Raw genomic sequence first — 17,479 nt, forward strand, 5'->3', positions numbered from 1 at the left:
GTTTAAATGTTGTAACTGATTTATAAATCATTAAAAATGGTTCAAACTGAAATTTATTGTTTTGATAATTTACAAATCTATTCAAGAATAAAAATTATAAAAGGTAATGTAATACTTATTGAACTATATGTTTGTTGTGTTAGGTTACTCTATTTGAACCTACCGACGTAAAGAGTTCAGCGAGCCACCGAGCTGTGTAGTATATCTAACATATACCAATTTGATTGTTCAATAACCATTACGTAACCAAACGGATAGAAGGTTCATATTGAAAATCAAAGGTCATTAAAACCTAAACCGAAATAAAATAGAAGAAACTGTTTGTATTATTTTACAGATACTAATTAAATCAATTAGACAACTGATGTCATCCTATGCAAATACGTTTCAAAATTGTGTCAAACTTGCAAAGTATATAAAAAATAATCATCGACAACAATAATATGAGTTTACTTTTAAGATATGCTAATTTGTTGTATGTAAGATTACATGAATATTCTGTATCTAATGTTCTGTGATATCCCACGTGTTCATACCTTTTTATCACCACAAGAAGTTCCCATTGCTGCTCGCTGCTCGCTAGCTGTGATACAAATTCCTTTTACTGGATCAAAGCAATACATTTTGTAACACATTTCATCTATTGTAGAAGGAGGCTGGAAATTTAACATAATTCTTCATGAATTTTCATTCATAATCACTGCTATCATGATACATATATTTGAAAATCGCATGACACGAAGTTTTGTAGTTTACACATATACCCGGTATTCTTAAAACAAATATTAGAACTTTCAAAAAATCAAGAGTTTTGAGAGCCATATATTGGTCCAGATTTTTAGTGAAATAAGAAATTTGCTATAGGAATGCAATTCATGTGTGAGATTTTTCTTTTAAATGAAGAAAATTATGATTTTATCAAATGATAACAACTGTCTTACAAACGCACAATTAATATCATAATTGATTCAAATCTTTAATACTTAGTTTTATGAGAGGAAAAACCTCGAATGATCAAATTTATAAAGAAATGTACTGCAAATTTGTTTTGCTATGTTGTTATTTAGCCAGAAAAAGTAGTCAACCAAGCTTTCCTTTTATTGTATCAGAAAGCATTTTATGAGACCTATATTTTCTTATAATTTATATAAAAATTATGTCCTCTGTTTTTTTTTTCTTATCACATAAATCTTCCCCTGTATAATCCTTACAAAATATGTTATATTTTTACAATGGTTTAGAACAAGTTTTGTGGCCTGTAGTATTTATTTTATTTTTGAAAATAGCGCAACATAAAATTCATTCTGAAAGAGTTTTTTTTTAAATTTTATCTCTGGTAGATAGGTGTTACAACTTGGTTGAACAACCTTAACATGACATGATTTATCTTAAACAACCTTAACATGACAGGATTTATCTTAAACAACCTTAACATGAAAGGATTTATCTTGAACAGCCTTAACATGACAGGATTTATCTTGATCAGCCTCAACATGACAGGATTTTTCTTGAACAACCTTAACATGACAGGATTTATCTTGAACAACCTTAACATGACAGGATTTATCTAACTGAAAAAAAAGTTTGATAAATTATATTAAATATTCACAATAACACATTACATCGTAAAATATAGCTAAAATTAAGAGGAAACGGTTATCATCAAGAAATTATGCTCTTGCTAATATCGAGGGTATGTTCATATAGCATAATAAAAGTAAAGTACATACACACATAAAAGAAGTATTTCCATATATTTCCTGGCATTGTCCGTGAACGTTCATAATTTGTCCAGGTGGAACCGATAAAAACGGTTTGACAACTCCATTTGTAATTGATGACCCGCTGCTATCTTCTGCTAAGCAATTGGTGTGTCTAAAAATAACACGAAAAACAGAGCTCTGTTATGAATGAAAAAAAAACTGTTAATCTTAATGCTATATGTGTGATGATTTCTCGATGATATATGTGTGATGATTTCCCAATGATATATGTGTGTGATGATTTCAACATCTCGTCAGTACAAAAAATATACTGTGAGCACTAATATTAAACCTTGGATTGAAAATACACATATCATTACAGTGCAAATAAATGACAAAACGGAATAGAGTTTTTAAAATGCGATTGGATTTACCTCTAACATATGTGTAAACATGAACTCCTTGCACCGTTTATCTAATTTGTTTTAGCAAAAACAAACTTACAGTTCTCTCATTTTTTTGACCTGCTGTTTCATCTGATAAATTGAACAATCGGAAAATTTGAAACTGTATTCCACCGTTTTTCTGTTGATTATGGCTGATGATGGCGCCATTATATAATTCATTGCACTAGGACAATTAGATGCTTCTGGTACACTGTCACCGTCGTGATGTATAACTCCAAGGCTAAAATTGAACATAATAAACTGGTTTACCACAAACCACACAAAAAAGAAGCATTAACTCATTAGTTTAAGTAATATCTGTGTCACATATGACCACGAATATGGCCCATTTGTTGTAACTACAATCCCTTGCTCTTTCCCTCCATTGTAACATTACCGAATGCTACCGGAATTTTACTTTCACGAGCAATACGATGGATGTCACTATAGTTGAACAAGAACTGCTTACATTTCTGGAGCACTTGTGTCCTTTTCGGTGGGGATAGTGTTTCTAATCAATCTTTTCGGTGTTTTGTTATTATTGTTTCTTTTTACGTCGTCGTTTTTCGTTTGGTCATGGTGTTGTCTGTTTTTATTCTTTACTTTTGGTCATGGTGTTGTCGGTTTTTATTCTTAACGTTTGGTCATGGTGTTGTCGGTTTTTATTCTTTACTTTTGGTCATGGTGTTGTCGGTTTTTATTCTTAACGTTTGGTCATGGTGTTGTCGGTTTTTATTCTTAACGTTTGGTCATGGTGTTGTCGGTTTTTATTCTTTACTTTTGGTCATGGTGTTGTCGGTTTTTATTCTTAACGTTTGGTCATGGTGTTGTCGGTTTTTATTCTTAACGTTTGGTCATGGTGTTGTCGGTTTTTATTCTTAACGTTTGGTCATGGTGTTGTCGGTTTTTATTCTTTACTTTTGGTCATGGTGTTGTCGGTTTTTATTCTTAACGTTTGGTCATGGTGTTGTCGGTTTTTATTCTTAACGTTTGGCCATGGTGTGGTCTGTTTTTATTCTTTACTCTCTCTCTCTCTCTCTCTCTCTCTCTCTCTCTCGTTTAAAGCATGATATACGAAAACTACCAGTATAAGGAATTCAAAAATTATTTAAAAAAATACAGATGTGGTATGATTGCCAAGAAGACAACTATCCACCAAAAACCATTGTAGACAACTATAGGCAACGTACGGCCTTCAAATATCGGTTCATTTTCCGGGTAACAGGTTGACCTTCTGTGTTCCCTACTAAGGAAAGAAGTTTAAACTTTTAATCGCTAACATTGATAACATGACAACTATAGTATTCTATAACACATATGAATATGTCATACCATATAAAATAAGAAGCTGTGGTATAATTGCCAATGAAAAAACTCAGCACTAGAGGCAAAATGACATAGAAGTAAGCAACTGCAGGCCACCAACTGTTACAATGAGTAACACCCATACCGCACAGCAAGCTATAATAGTCCCGAAATGAGAAATGTAAAACAATTCAACAGAGAAAACTCGAAAAACAATATTGATATACGGCAACAAACGACAACCACTGAATTACAGGCTCCTGATTTGGGACTGGCACATACAGAATGTGGCGGGATTAAACATGTTTATATAACACAAATGAATATGTCATACCATATAAAAACAAGAAGCTGGGGTAAGATTGTCGACGAGGACACTTTCCACTACACTAGAGACCAAATGACGTAGAAGTAAGCAACACACGCCATAAATAATGAGCAAAAACCATAACCCACAGCAAGCTATAAAAGGTCAAGTAATGACAAATGTAAAATAAATCAACCGAGAAAACTAACGGCCTGATTTATGGGCAATACAACGAAATTAAATATTGATATACAGCAACAAACGACTACCACCGAATTGCAGGCTCCTGACTGGGGACAGGCACATACAGAATGTGGCGGGGTTAAACATGTTAGCGGGCGCTCATCCCCACTCAACTAAACCTGGCACAGCAGAGTAACAGAACAATACAAGAACAAACTGTACAAAACAATAAACGAAAAAAATATGATAAACAGTAACAAACGACAACCACTAAATTACAGGCACATTACAGAATGCGGCCGGGTTTTCCTGTTTTCAGTGTCAGTTACTTTAATTTTGCTTTATATACAGACACAACATTCTGTACTTACTTATTACAAACAGAATATCACCTTATTTCAGATTAAGTTTTTTTGTAAGTTGTGTTTTGTATCGATCTAATGTGTCAATATAAATAAGAAGATTTGGTATGAGTGCCAATGAGACAACTCTGCATCCAAGTCACAATGTATTAAAAGTAAACAGTTATAGGTCAAATTACGGCCTTCAACACAGAGCCTTGGCTCACACCGAACAGCAAGCTATAAAGGGCCCAAAAAATGACTAGTGTAAAACAATTTAAACAGGAAAAATAACGGTCTAATCTATATAAAAAACGAGAAACGAGAAACACTTATGAACCACACCAACAAACGACAACCACTGAACAACAGGCTTCTGACTTAAGACAGGTGCATACAAATGCAGCGGGTTTAAACGTTTTATCAAGCCTTTTTTCCACTGATTTTTACAGTTTGATGTTATATTCCGCTAATACACCACTGGCCGAGCTTAAGGGAGGTCGAGACGCCCGCAAAAATGTTCAACCCCGCCATGTACTGTATGTGTCTGTCTCAAAGAAGGAACCTGTAATTTCAGTGGTTGTCGTTTGTTGTTGTTTATTATATATTTGTTTTTATTGTTTTGTACATAAATTAGACCGTTAGTTTAAATTGTTTTACATGATTTTGTGATGATCGGGCATATTATAGCTTGCTATGGTGTATTGGTTTTGTTCTTTTGACGAAGGCCGTACGGTTACCTATAGTTGAAAACTTCTATGTCATTTAAACTGTGGTGGACGGTTGTCTCATTGACAATCATACCAAATCTTCTTATTTTATATACTGTACACGTTGGAAATGACGTTTCTGCGTAAAAGGGAGTAATCCAGTGTAAATCTAAGGGTCTTCTTTTTTGCAAACATATCATACTAAAATCAACCCAAAATGACCATATTTCTATTAATCCGATCATACAACGTACTGCTTTCAATAATAATCTATTTCAAAAGGGATATTGTACTAATACCGTGCGCAACGCCTGATTGTGTGATTATGTAGGATTAACACCGTCACGATGGGTGTCACACATGGAGCCAGAATGCTCACCATTACAAAGCATCTGAGATTGTCCAAGGTTTTTGGTGAGGTGCGTATTGCTCCGTCATTAGTTTTTTATGTATTGTTTCCCGGACTGTTGTTTGTCTTTTCGTTAATTTTCAGTGTTTGCCACGACTTTGTCTGTCTCTCTTCTCTCCTTTTTACTGGCATTTGCAACTGCAGAACGCAGATGTTTAGAATAATAATGGTTGAAAGAGTGACTTATTTTCCTACGTACTTTTTTGCTCAATAAAAAGAATTTTGTTAGTAAAGATTAAATACTTTATTCAAAGTTATATGATTCCTGTGCCTTCATAACAGTAAATTGTTCAGTTAACTTGAAGATGTAGAATCATTTGACAAAGGTAGTACACTGTATGTTTATAAAAATCGTTAATCTAAGTAAAAAAGTGGGCAGACTGTGACATCAATTTAACGCGAAATAAAAGACAATTTCAATAAAGAATTACTGTTGAAAATATATAATACCTTTTTTACAAAACTTTATTATGTCTGGCGTGTCCCTTGTTATTTCATATTTTATTGTATTCGTTGGCGTGTTATGTACTTTTAATTGTATCGTGTTGGAGTTAATATTTTATCATAATTAGATGAAACAATTATATAACCCACTCAGTAAGCCTTAGAACTAGAATACGCTTGGTATTAGATTTAATGGCGAATGTTCCTAACTTAAAGTTCTTATCATTGCCTAACCATATTTTAGATACACAAATTCATATCTCTTAAACTGATTATATACTAACAATATCATTTAATATCCATTTTTAGCCTTAGAAATGTTTATTTTGAATGATCAAATTTTGTTTTATCGTATTAGGTAGCCTGGTATTACTTTAACAGAATATCTTAATCATAATTTTAACTAAATCATCATTACATTTGAATTTTATTAATCGAATATTTTTAAGGATTTGAGATTCGTTAAAACTTGATCACATGTAAATATATATTTACTCAGATTGCACGACAATACTGTTGTGTTTAGCTTTTCGTTGGTCAAAAACAGCATATTACACAGGGCATACAGCATGTTACTAAAAATACATTCTAGAAATCCTCAATTTTACATTGTTCATGCAATAGTTGTTGATTAACAATATAACAATTGTAGCTTTTGGTTGCGGTCAATAGGATGTTATATCGACCTAGAGAAGCATATCGACCTCGGACTCCGTCCTCAGTCCATATTCTTCTCTTAGGTCGATATCACCTCGTATCGACCTCATACAAAGTCTATAATTGTATAATATCGTACTTTGCGGCATATGTATTTTGAAGCTTAAAGTAAAGTCACCGAGTGTACCATCTACCTGGTTGTCAGTGCTTATGTATTGGCAAAATTTAAACTAAACGGTTTATTTGTTTATTCCCAGTCAATTGTGCTTAAATTAAGGTTGCAACTCCTTCAGTCAAAGTTGACCTTAGACGGTTTCAGTTTTCGGTTAAGGCATTTTTCATTTTTTATGCATGCTCTCAAAAGTGTTATATTTTTGGCTCTCCAAAGTTTTGGTCTCGAGCGTGCGTGATTGATGTTATTCCTAAAACACTTGTTACACACATGGATAATAATATCCTACAGTTCTTACGTATTATTGGGATGCTGTCTCATTAACCTTTAACCTCACATTTCCTTTAATTTTAATAACTAGTAAAGAATTGTAAATAATAGATATTTTTTAACACGGATGCCATGGAGGAAATAAAGACTTTAGTTTAATTGTGATTTCGTTTTACTTTTGATAGATTGATTTATTGTTGATTGCTTAACGTCCACTGGCAAATATTTCTTGCATGCATATGCAGGACGCTCACAAAATAGCATTATATTAAATATTAAAGTATTTGGTCCCTGACATTGCAAATATATTTAAATATTTCAATTATCTCATAAACTTAGTGTGCTTTGGAGATTACATCAGTAAGACATGAAATATGGACACTTAAGATCAAAAATGCTATTTGCTATGTCAGGATGACTAAATAATCATGTTAAAATTGACATATTCAACCTGTAAAATTGCCCATTTCATTACAAATAGTTACTAGCAATGGTTAATCCAAAAAGATAGTGCATCCGCATTTACTTATTGCATAAGACATCTTGTGGCAAAATATGTTTTTGGAAAGGCATTAACCCATATCTAAATATGCATGACAAGTTCTCAAAATGAGGCTATTAATTATAAAAATAAGTAGATGTGGTATAATTGCAAATGAGACAACTCTCCACTAGAGACCAAATGACGTAGAAGTTAACAACTATAGGTCATTGTACGGCCTTCAACAATGAGCAAAACCCATACTGCATAGTCAACTATAAAGGCCCCGAAATGATAAACGTAAAACAATTCAAAAGAGAAAAATAACGGCCTGCTTTATGTACAAAACAATGAAAGAAAAACCAATTTGATATACAGCAACAAACGACAACCTCTGGATTACAGGCTCCTGACTTGGGGCAGGCACATACAGAATGTGGCGGGGTTAAACTTGTTTGTTGGCGCCAAACCCTCTCCCTAACCTGGGACAGTGGTGTAACAGTACAACATAAGAACAAACTATAAAAATCAGTTGAAAAGGGCTCAACTCATCAGACTGATACAAAGCAGAAAAAACATCTAACAAAACACAGACCGGACGTGGCAAGGTATTTATACATCCCAACAACAAAAAAGACACTAAGAACAGATCTATTAAGTTGTAGAAATGCGTGATCTGAGCACATACGTTCATCTTTTTACTTTAAAAAAAATTCCAACAGTTTTATATATCTATCATTTAATATCCATCAGATGTTCACAAGACATAATGATTATACGTCAGATATTTTTTGTTAAATGATAGATTCAACTGTTTAAATTTGAATTGAGGGAACGAAAATGTAGCCTTAATCATTATTCCTTCTGCTTTAGACTGCCAATAAAAATATGATAAGATGGATAGGGCCATCATATAGGGGCATCCATTTTGCATTGCTACAGGCCAACCATGCACACCTTCTGCAAGGCATTTCTACTCTTGTTCAAACATATTCAATACCACCCATTTCGTAACGAATCTATAAATTGATAAAAAAAAAACAAATTGAAGAGATATTTACTTCAGCATTGAAATAGAAGACAAAAAAAAATATTGTGAACCAATTATATTTCCTAACATGCACTGTCAAATATTTCGTGTTAATTCGTTGTTGCTGATACTAAATTGTGATACCTGAAGACAATTATTATATATTTGGTTTATAATCCTTAAACTACATGGCATCAAATAAGGAAATCCCTTAACAATTCAATCCATGGCTGACTTCAAATTAGTGAACACTGGAATAAAAGTGATTAAACAAAAACGTGTACTCTCTCTTAGTTGCACTTCTCTGGGTTGTTTTGTAGTGTTGTGTTAAATTTTACTTCGAATAATGTAAAAAGAGAAATGTCAATTGACATACGCTGTCTCCTAATTTCTACAACAAACAACGATGTCAATTGACCTCGGCTGTCTTGTAATTTCTTCAACAAACAGCAATGTCAATTGACCTCGGCTGTCTTGTAATTTCTACAACAAACAGCGATGTCAATTGGCCTCGGCGGTCTTGTAATTTCTACAACAAACAACGATGTCAATTGGCCTCGGCTGTCTTGTAATTTTTACAACAAACAGCAATGTCAATTGACCTCGGCGGTCTTGTAATTTCTACAACAAACATCGATGTCAACTGACCTCGACTGTCTCCTAATTTCTACAACAAACAGCGATGTCAATTGACCTCGGCTGTCTCGTAATTTCTACAACAAAAAGTGATGTCAATTGACCTCGGCTGTCTTGTAATTTCTACAACAAACAGCGATGTCAATTGGCCTCGGCTGTCTTGTAATTTCTACAACAAACAGCGATGTCAATTGGCCTCGGCGGTCTTGTAAGTTTTACAACAAGCAGCAATGTCAATTGACCTCGGCGGTCTTGTAATTTCTACAACAAACAGCGATGTCAATTGACCTCGGCTGTCTCCTAATTTCTACAACAAACAGCGATGTCAATTGACCTCGGCTGTCACATAATTTCTACAACAAAAAGCGATGTCAATTGACCTCGGCTGTCTTGTAATTTCTACAATAAACAGCGATGTCAATTGACCTCGGCTGTCTTGTAATTTCTACAACAAACAGCGATGTCAATTGGCCTCGGCTGTCTTGTAATTTCTACAACAAACAGCGATGTCTCATTTCATATAGATTTTAATTACTTTCTTACTAAATTTGTCTCATTATTTATTTGTTGATTGACAATTAAACGGAAAACAATTTAGTCATTCTTTACTTACTTGTGTCCAAGTTCGTGCGCTGCGATTCCCCCTGAATTATATGATCCATGGTCAACAATAACGGATGTACTCATAGATGTACATATCCCACTTAAATAACTCGTTCCTACAAATAGAATAATGAGGCTCTACTAAACACTTTCCAACAAACCATAAAATAAAACTATTAAAAGTATGTATGCCATAATGCTGAATTTGTGCTTAGCACACGTTGCTCTTAAATGGAATAGGTATACTGACCATTCCACCCAGTGATACTATTGAAGGCTTTGGTTGTGACCTATTCTGGCACTCTAAAACATTCAAGTTCTTTTGAACCTGGCCACCGATAGAACCCTCAAAGAGTGATTTCAAGGATTCTTTAATGTACAGAGTAATTGTCACCCTACATCCGCCATCGAATTTAACGTACTTATTCAGACCGGACGAGAGTTCATTCGTATGTATAATTCGTCTCAAATTTAGCCCAACAATGTTAGATTTTCAAATTTTCAAATTGTTGTGCTTCCCTCAGCGGGATTCGAACCCTTACTTCTGTGACATCGTGGCAACAATGTCTATCTCGCGCAGCCAAACGGACCCCCTATTGAGCATGTGATTCATGCCTGTTGGGGGATCATATTTCTTTCAGCCAGTCAATCTTTCGGACATGTGCAAATGGTAAGAATGCGACTTTAAACATAGTAAATATACTGTAAAACTTTTTTTTAAAGATTAGATACAGGCTAGCACCTTATTATCGATATTGATCTTACACAACAGCACACGGTTTTACAACAGAAATAACAATACATAGACTATTAGATCACTTGAAAACAGGTCATTATGATTGATATATACAATTACTTCAATAATGGTCAACAGAAACGTTTTACTTAAGGGAGATAAAGTATTGGTAACATACCTAATATGTATCCTCTGCCATTTGTAGCATCATGTCTGAAAAAATATTAAACTTTAGGTACAAACCTCGATTTTAACGCTTAATTTTTGCAGGTGTTTAAAACATAACGAACTTAAGATAATATGATAATATGATCTATCACTATATTGAAAAGTGTAACCATATCTAAGCCATGGTCAAATGTTTAATTTCCACATTTTTATTATGGATACTCCAGTTTAAGTTAATATGTTGGAAGTATTTTAAACCTGAAAACCAAGGATGTTACGACCAACGGATTTCTATATTTTCACCATTTATTTTTTAGAGCATATTTCGTTTATTCCGACAATTCTAATTATTTTTATCCTGCAATTAGCTATTTAAAAAAAAAATGGGTACTATACAAATTATCTTTTTGTATATATCTATATATATATATATATAAAATGACTGAATAATAGCCAACGATAAATCTTACGGGGCGATGGATCATATAAATATGATACAGTACACTACAAAATATAATATATACCCAGTCTAAAAGGGTTCAACATCACCAAAAAATGACAATAAACGAACAAATGTAACTATAAATATTTCGGATAACAGATATCCTTCATCAGTATGAGTACGATGTAAAATGAATCAGATCAATCTATTCTGATTATTAAAACTATAGCAATCTTGAATTCTATACAATAAAAAAAGTGAAACAGTTTCACCCGATAATCATATGTAGAGACGCTAATAAATTTTCAAAAAACGACTCAAAGACATGCCTAAAATGAAAATAGTAATTAGAGATACGAACTGGCACAACTCTAAAATTCCAAAATGACGTCAGTTAAGATGTTACAACAACTGCGTGTAAATACATTCCCAAAAAACACCACTGATCGATATAAGCTGGTAAAATATGTCAAACAGAGGCTGCGTATTTATCATCCCAAATAAATAGCAGTATTATAATGAAAAGAAAAAATAATAGTAAATTTGGGCTAAGATTAAATAATTGGACGTGGATGCGTACTTGTACATCCCTACCAAATGAAAAGAACCCTAGCTGGTATTTAAACTAGTAAAATTCAAAAAATTCCAAAAGAATCCTTAAAAGAATCCTCTAATAAAAGCTGTTCAACTGCAGGATGGTGCAAGTCGTGTGGTAACAGACGATGTCTGACTTGCCAACAAATACTGAATACTCAAACATTTACTTGCCACTCCACCGGGGATGTGTACACTATATTTTGTAATGTAACTTGCAAAACACAGAATGTGGTATACCTTCTTCAGTGTCGATGTGGCATTCAGTATATTGGCGAGACAGAACAGCCAGTCAACAAACGCATGAATGGTCATCGAAGTGACTACACCTGCAAGCCTGACCTCCCCGTAAGTCTGTCTTTCGGCCCTTGACGAACCCTAGTTGTGGTCTATGATTGTGATGGTAAGGTTTTTGAGATCAGCTTGGGTGTGCCCAGGTGATATCAAATGACGACTTACGGGGAGGTCGGGCTTGCAGGCGTAGTCACTTCGATGGCCATTCATGCGTTTGTTGAATGGCTGTTCTGTCTCGCCAACGTAATGTATGTCCTTACGTGTAAGGTAAGTATACACGATTATTTTACATATTTGGTATATACATGCTATTATACTTTGATATCACCATGTACTAGTTGATTGCAGGATCGCCAGTACATTATATATATATATATATTTATATACAATTCGTCTCAAATTTTGCTCAACAATTATATATAACAAAAGAAAACAACCAGCCAACACAATTAACAGTCTAGAATTGACGATATTGCACAAACAGGTAAAATTTGCAGGTTTGTTCAAAAAACTTTTATCAGTATCGTTGTATAAATCTTTAGGCTTTTAAAAATCTGTATATAAATGGTGAGTACATGGTTTAAACATATTTGGTTAAACCTACTCTGTAAAGAACATGGCGTGGTCGTGTTTTGGTAAATTTGTTGATTTTTTCAGAAAGTTCGTCAATCCTAACAATGTCGTACTTCCATCCACCTTTGATCGTTTATCCTGTCCCTGGGAATAAGTTAATACAAAAGGCATATCTGTAGGATTCTGGAAGTAAATAACATCTTGATTGGATTTATAACCTTTCTTGTCGTGTGATTTTATTTGTCTTTGAATTATCTGTGCAGATTTTAAAAATAAAACATAAAAAGCGATTGAACATAATTCAAGGTTTTAATATTTGTATTGAACTGTGTAAATATGTAAATAGGACTTGAAGAAACATTCAAATTAAAGTTCCATTGCTTTTTGAACTTTTCTAAATATGTGTTTTTGGGTAATAATAAAGTGCACTAAACAGTAATCCGCAAAAGTGTACTAAACAGTAATCCGCAAAAGTGCGAGTTACAAGGACAATTTGTATGGAAATGAATCAATAGCATTGTATACTTTTACCCACAATTTTTATCTTGTGTATAGTAATTTTCATTTACATGTTAAAAGGGTAATAACTCTTGCTTATTATTAATTTAGCCTGGCATCCTGGCCAAATTTCCTCTTGGTGTCAGTCTATTGTGGAGCAATGAACCAGGAATCCAGGCTATTATAAATTATTATGTGTATGCAGCTGTTATTTCCAAGGTTTTTCATTTGTAAATTTCTTTTAAACATTTAGCTGAAGACTGTGGTTTTACTAACTTTATTAGTACTGATTTTTTATTTTGAATAATGGCTACAACTCTAGTGAGCATGGAAAACACACATGAATACATTCACCACATACATACATACATTTGATTTATCGAAAAAAGATTTATAATGTAGATTCTACACCTAATAGTATATATAGCAACCCTTCGACACGTTAAGCTTAAGACATATCGGAATCGAATAATGTCTTCAGGAATAAACTGTAATATGAGGTTTTGAAGACAAGTCCGAGTCTTTACATATCAATAAGGAGGAATATGAATAACAATATACTTACCTTTGCAACAAAAAATCCAGCCAGTTTTATTTTTATATGAAAATCAGTATTATTAATTGATGAAAAACGTAAATCTATCTACAAAAAAAAAACAAAATAAAGAAATCTAAGGATCTTTTTCATATTGTATATTCTCTTATAAATTGATTGATACTTGGTTATTCCTTGGACATATCAGTACTTACGTGTGCAGATTATATTAACCTGTTCATTTATTTAAAAAAAAAGACGATTTAAAAAAGGTTGGTATAATTTTACTACTTTTGCAATTTGGGGGGCCAAATAATGACCTTTATCAGACTTCCTCCTTTATAAAGTATTATTTGACAACAAATGTAGCAAATTTAATTCACACAATTAATGATAAAAAAAACATCGTATGAAATAAGAATAAGAATAAAGCACGTCATCTTTGAATTTCAAATGAATTAATTTTTTTCTGAAATATTTTGGATTTGTCTTTGACCTCAAACAAGTAAACGCAAAACAAATAAAGAAAAAAAACTTTGGCATAATCTCATTTTCCAAAAGTATAGAAATGTTAAATTTTATTCGGATTCAGAATTCCCTTTTCTGTTGTTTTAAATACTGGTTCATTTGTATTTTTTCCCATTCAGCTTCAAAATGTCCTTCTTAAAAACTAAGATACGGTGTACAATTTATACCTTTTTTCTTGTAACTCGATTCCAAAATATCGTCATTTTAATGGACATTAGTTGATTTTATAACCTGTTGTTTTCATTTTTTAAAACACACCATCGGAAATATTTTACTATGGTTTATTGTTCCATGATAAGTCTTCGTTTAATTTAATATATGTATAAGTCTACTTACTCCATTAACAACATGTGTAAAATAATATCTTAATTTCGTCATAGTATCATCATCGTTGCCATGTTTTTTGTAGAATCTGTAAAAATGTCAAATTAGAATCAATTTTAAATGTGCACATTATGAATAGATCTTTACAACACACCGTAATGTTCTTAGTCTTTAAAGAGCATTAAACAAAATATAGTGGTATTAAGGTAGATAGGGTGTCTTCCTCCATCTTGGATTTTGAAATACCAGAAAACAATCGGTCTAGATCTTTAATAAAATGTGCAAATTTTGAGAGTAGTCTGTAATTCATGTGTAAGAATTTTCATTTCAATATAGAAAATGACATGTTTTATCATATTTATGGTCGTATTTTATAAAAAACAGAATACTTTTGTTTGATTCATTTTTTCCAACTTTGTCACATAAGGGGAGGCAACTCAAATGTAAAGGCAGATAATTCAGGTAAAGTTACTTTTACAATAGAATGTGTTAGGAATTTACCTATTTTATTATGTAGCAAGAAAACGGGTCCCGTGATCCCATTTTTTTCTTTTTCTTATCTGAAAGCATAATATTAGAGCTATCTTCTCATATTTTATCTCAAAATTCTATGGTGTAGTTTTCGTTTTATGGCAGAAAATTGGGTTTTGCATGCATAATCTATACAAAAATCTGTCAATTTTGCACAACCTGTAGCGTGAAAATAAGCCACGTGACCCATTCTTTTATTATTTTTTTTTAAAAAGCATGAAATAAACTACATTCTGGCAAATTATTAAAAAATTCTATGGATTATAATTTAGACACCCCATCTACCTTAAGGACGTTGCGCACGGTATTGGTGTCTCTTTAAAAAAAAAATGCGGTAGAATGTTATTCCCTTTTCAAGCTTTTTTCCTACACAATAAATATCCATGTTCTGCATATCATTCTAAAGGAAATAAACCAAAGAAATCAATACAATAGATGATTTTGTGCTTTTTATATTATGTAAAGGAAAACTTTGCTCGTTTCGATGCCTGCAACGTCATTTTAAGGGTGTCCCACTGTTACATTCTTGTGTTGTGCATGTCTTTGAAATCGCAGTGCAGATTAGTTGGTAGGTTAAATGTGATAAAATTTTACAACAGTTTTGTATACCATTGATTAAAAATGGCGTCATCAATGTTTTTAACTGGTAGAGAAAGAAGATTATCAAAAGCGTTGAAATAAGAAAGAGAAAAAATGTCCCATTTTACTGCTCAGCTCTTATAAAAAATGTCTGCCTTCAATATTATAAGATATAACAAATGTTTGTGATTTTTAATAGTATCAGAAAATGTATGCATGTCCTAAAGAAGCTATCTGAAGTCAAAACTATATAACTGCGGTCTTGCTTTCATAACATTGTCAGTTTTCCCGTGTCCAATAAAATGTCCCGATGGACAAAATAGACATGGAGTAATTCGGAGGCTGTATATTAAACGAAATTTTACTTGATCGCCAATTTTTAACACCTTTTAACTGATATGAATGGAAAACACATTTAATTTCCTCTAAAATGATATGATATATATTTTTGTTTGGGCTGCAGGTAGAACAAAAGAAACGATCTAAGATGTCTAATGACATGTCCCCATAACTGTAATTTGACGTTCGCGTCATGACAGCGCTAAATTGTACACGACTTTTTTGGCATATTTCACATAAAATTGATTTCATGAAATGGTCTGATCTATATAAAATAAAGTTCTTTATTAATGTGCATCTAAGTAAATCTGCAATGTATAAATAATTTAGAAAAAGGAACATACAGTGAAAATGTAAATGCGACCAAAAGTGAACTCATCGGAATTAAACACATTTATTCTAAAACCAGTTGTTGGCATGACACGGGTTATGTTCTTCTCGTATATTTTATGACGGTATAATACTAAACCCCTAACAGGAGGGATTGTGCCTGATATTCATATGATGAAGACATAATCTTTCAATCAGTTTAATTGAGGTCTGGAGCTTGCATGTCAGTAACTGCTAGTAGTCTGTTGTTATTTATGTATTATTGTCATTTTGTTTATTTTCTTTTGTTTCCTATTCTGACATCGGACTCGGACTTCTCTTATACTGAGTTTTACTGTGCGTACTGTTGTGCGTTTGTTTTTTCTACATTGGCTAGAGGTATAGAGGAGGATTGAGATCTCAAAAAACATGTTTAACTCCGCCGCATTTTTGCGCCTGTCCCAAGTCAGGAGCCTCTGGCCTTTGTTAGTCTTGTATCATTTTTAATTTTAGTTTCCAGTGTATAATTTGGAGTTTAGTATGACGTCCATTATCACTGAACTAGTATACATATTTGTTTAGGGGTCAGCTGAAGGACGCCTCCGGGTGGCCGTGCGGGAGTTTCTCGCTGCATTGAAGACCCATTGGTGGCCTTCGGCTGTTGTCTGCTCTATGGTCGGGTTGTTGTCTCTTTGACACATTCCCCATTTCCATTCTCAATTTTATCATCTTATTTATTTCCCCCTTAGACAGATTATAAACGGTTCAAAATCAAGCTATACACCCTGGCCTTAATTCCTAGCGTTGCTATGAAAAGAATCGAAACTATATAAACGAATCAAATTTATTCAGCCAATTTAAAGAGTCGACATGTTGTACATACTTGTATTCTAAGCTCAATGTAATAGTACAAATATATAAATGCATGGGCTCTTTCCATAAAAATACCACAAAAATCAATCGTAAGTTATACTGAAATGATCTTGACTAACGAGTATTTTTTCTCGTAAATATTTTTGTGAAATCAGTCGCTGGTGTTTATTGTGAGTAGAACAATCTCTAGTCATCTACCTAGCATCAAGGGTATGAAAAAGAAGGTAATTGCTTCTAGAATTATTGTGCGGCAGAAAAGAGTTTGTTGTCTCGAATCTCCAACAAAATTGCCTGCTACATAGGCGATGCGACGAGTATTGATATTTTAATTGAAACTTGTCTTTTATTTACATTCATTTGAGAGAGAGAAAGAGAGAGAGAGGGGGGGTCAGAGAAGAAATCAAATATGCGCTCTGTGTTAGGGCAAAAGTTGTCCGACAAGTATGACGTATTACACAC

At 33.2% G+C, this 17,479-nt stretch overlaps 1 protein-coding gene across 2 annotated transcripts in view; it reads right to left on the bottom strand.

The window, feature by feature from the left end:
• The window catches only part of LOC127718882 (A disintegrin and metalloproteinase with thrombospondin motifs 18-like), a 41,703-nt gene that overhangs the window by 11,948 nt on the left and 12,276 nt on the right, over positions 1–17,479 (bottom strand). For both annotated transcript variants that reach the window (XM_052224946.1, XM_052224944.1), the window contains exons 6-13: positions 14,402–14,477; positions 13,568–13,645; positions 12,536–12,687; positions 10,612–10,646; positions 9,708–9,813; positions 2,208–2,390; positions 1,731–1,875; positions 537–656 (exon numbers count right to left, since the gene is read on the bottom strand). In XM_052224946.1, coding sequence (XP_052080906.1) covers positions 537–656; positions 1,731–1,875; positions 2,208–2,390; positions 9,708–9,813; positions 10,612–10,646; positions 12,536–12,687; positions 13,568–13,645; positions 14,402–14,477 — 895 coding nt within the window. The remainder of the gene's footprint in view (positions 1–536; positions 657–1,730; positions 1,876–2,207; positions 2,391–9,707; positions 9,814–10,611; positions 10,647–12,535; positions 12,688–13,567; positions 13,646–14,401; positions 14,478–17,479) is intronic.

This window comes from Mytilus californianus, unplaced genomic scaffold (assembly GCF_021869535.1).
Source record: "Mytilus californianus isolate M0D057914Y unplaced genomic scaffold, xbMytCali1.0.p SCAF_10, whole genome shotgun sequence".
NCBI lineage: Eukaryota > Metazoa > Mollusca > Bivalvia > Mytilida > Mytilidae > Mytilus > Mytilus californianus.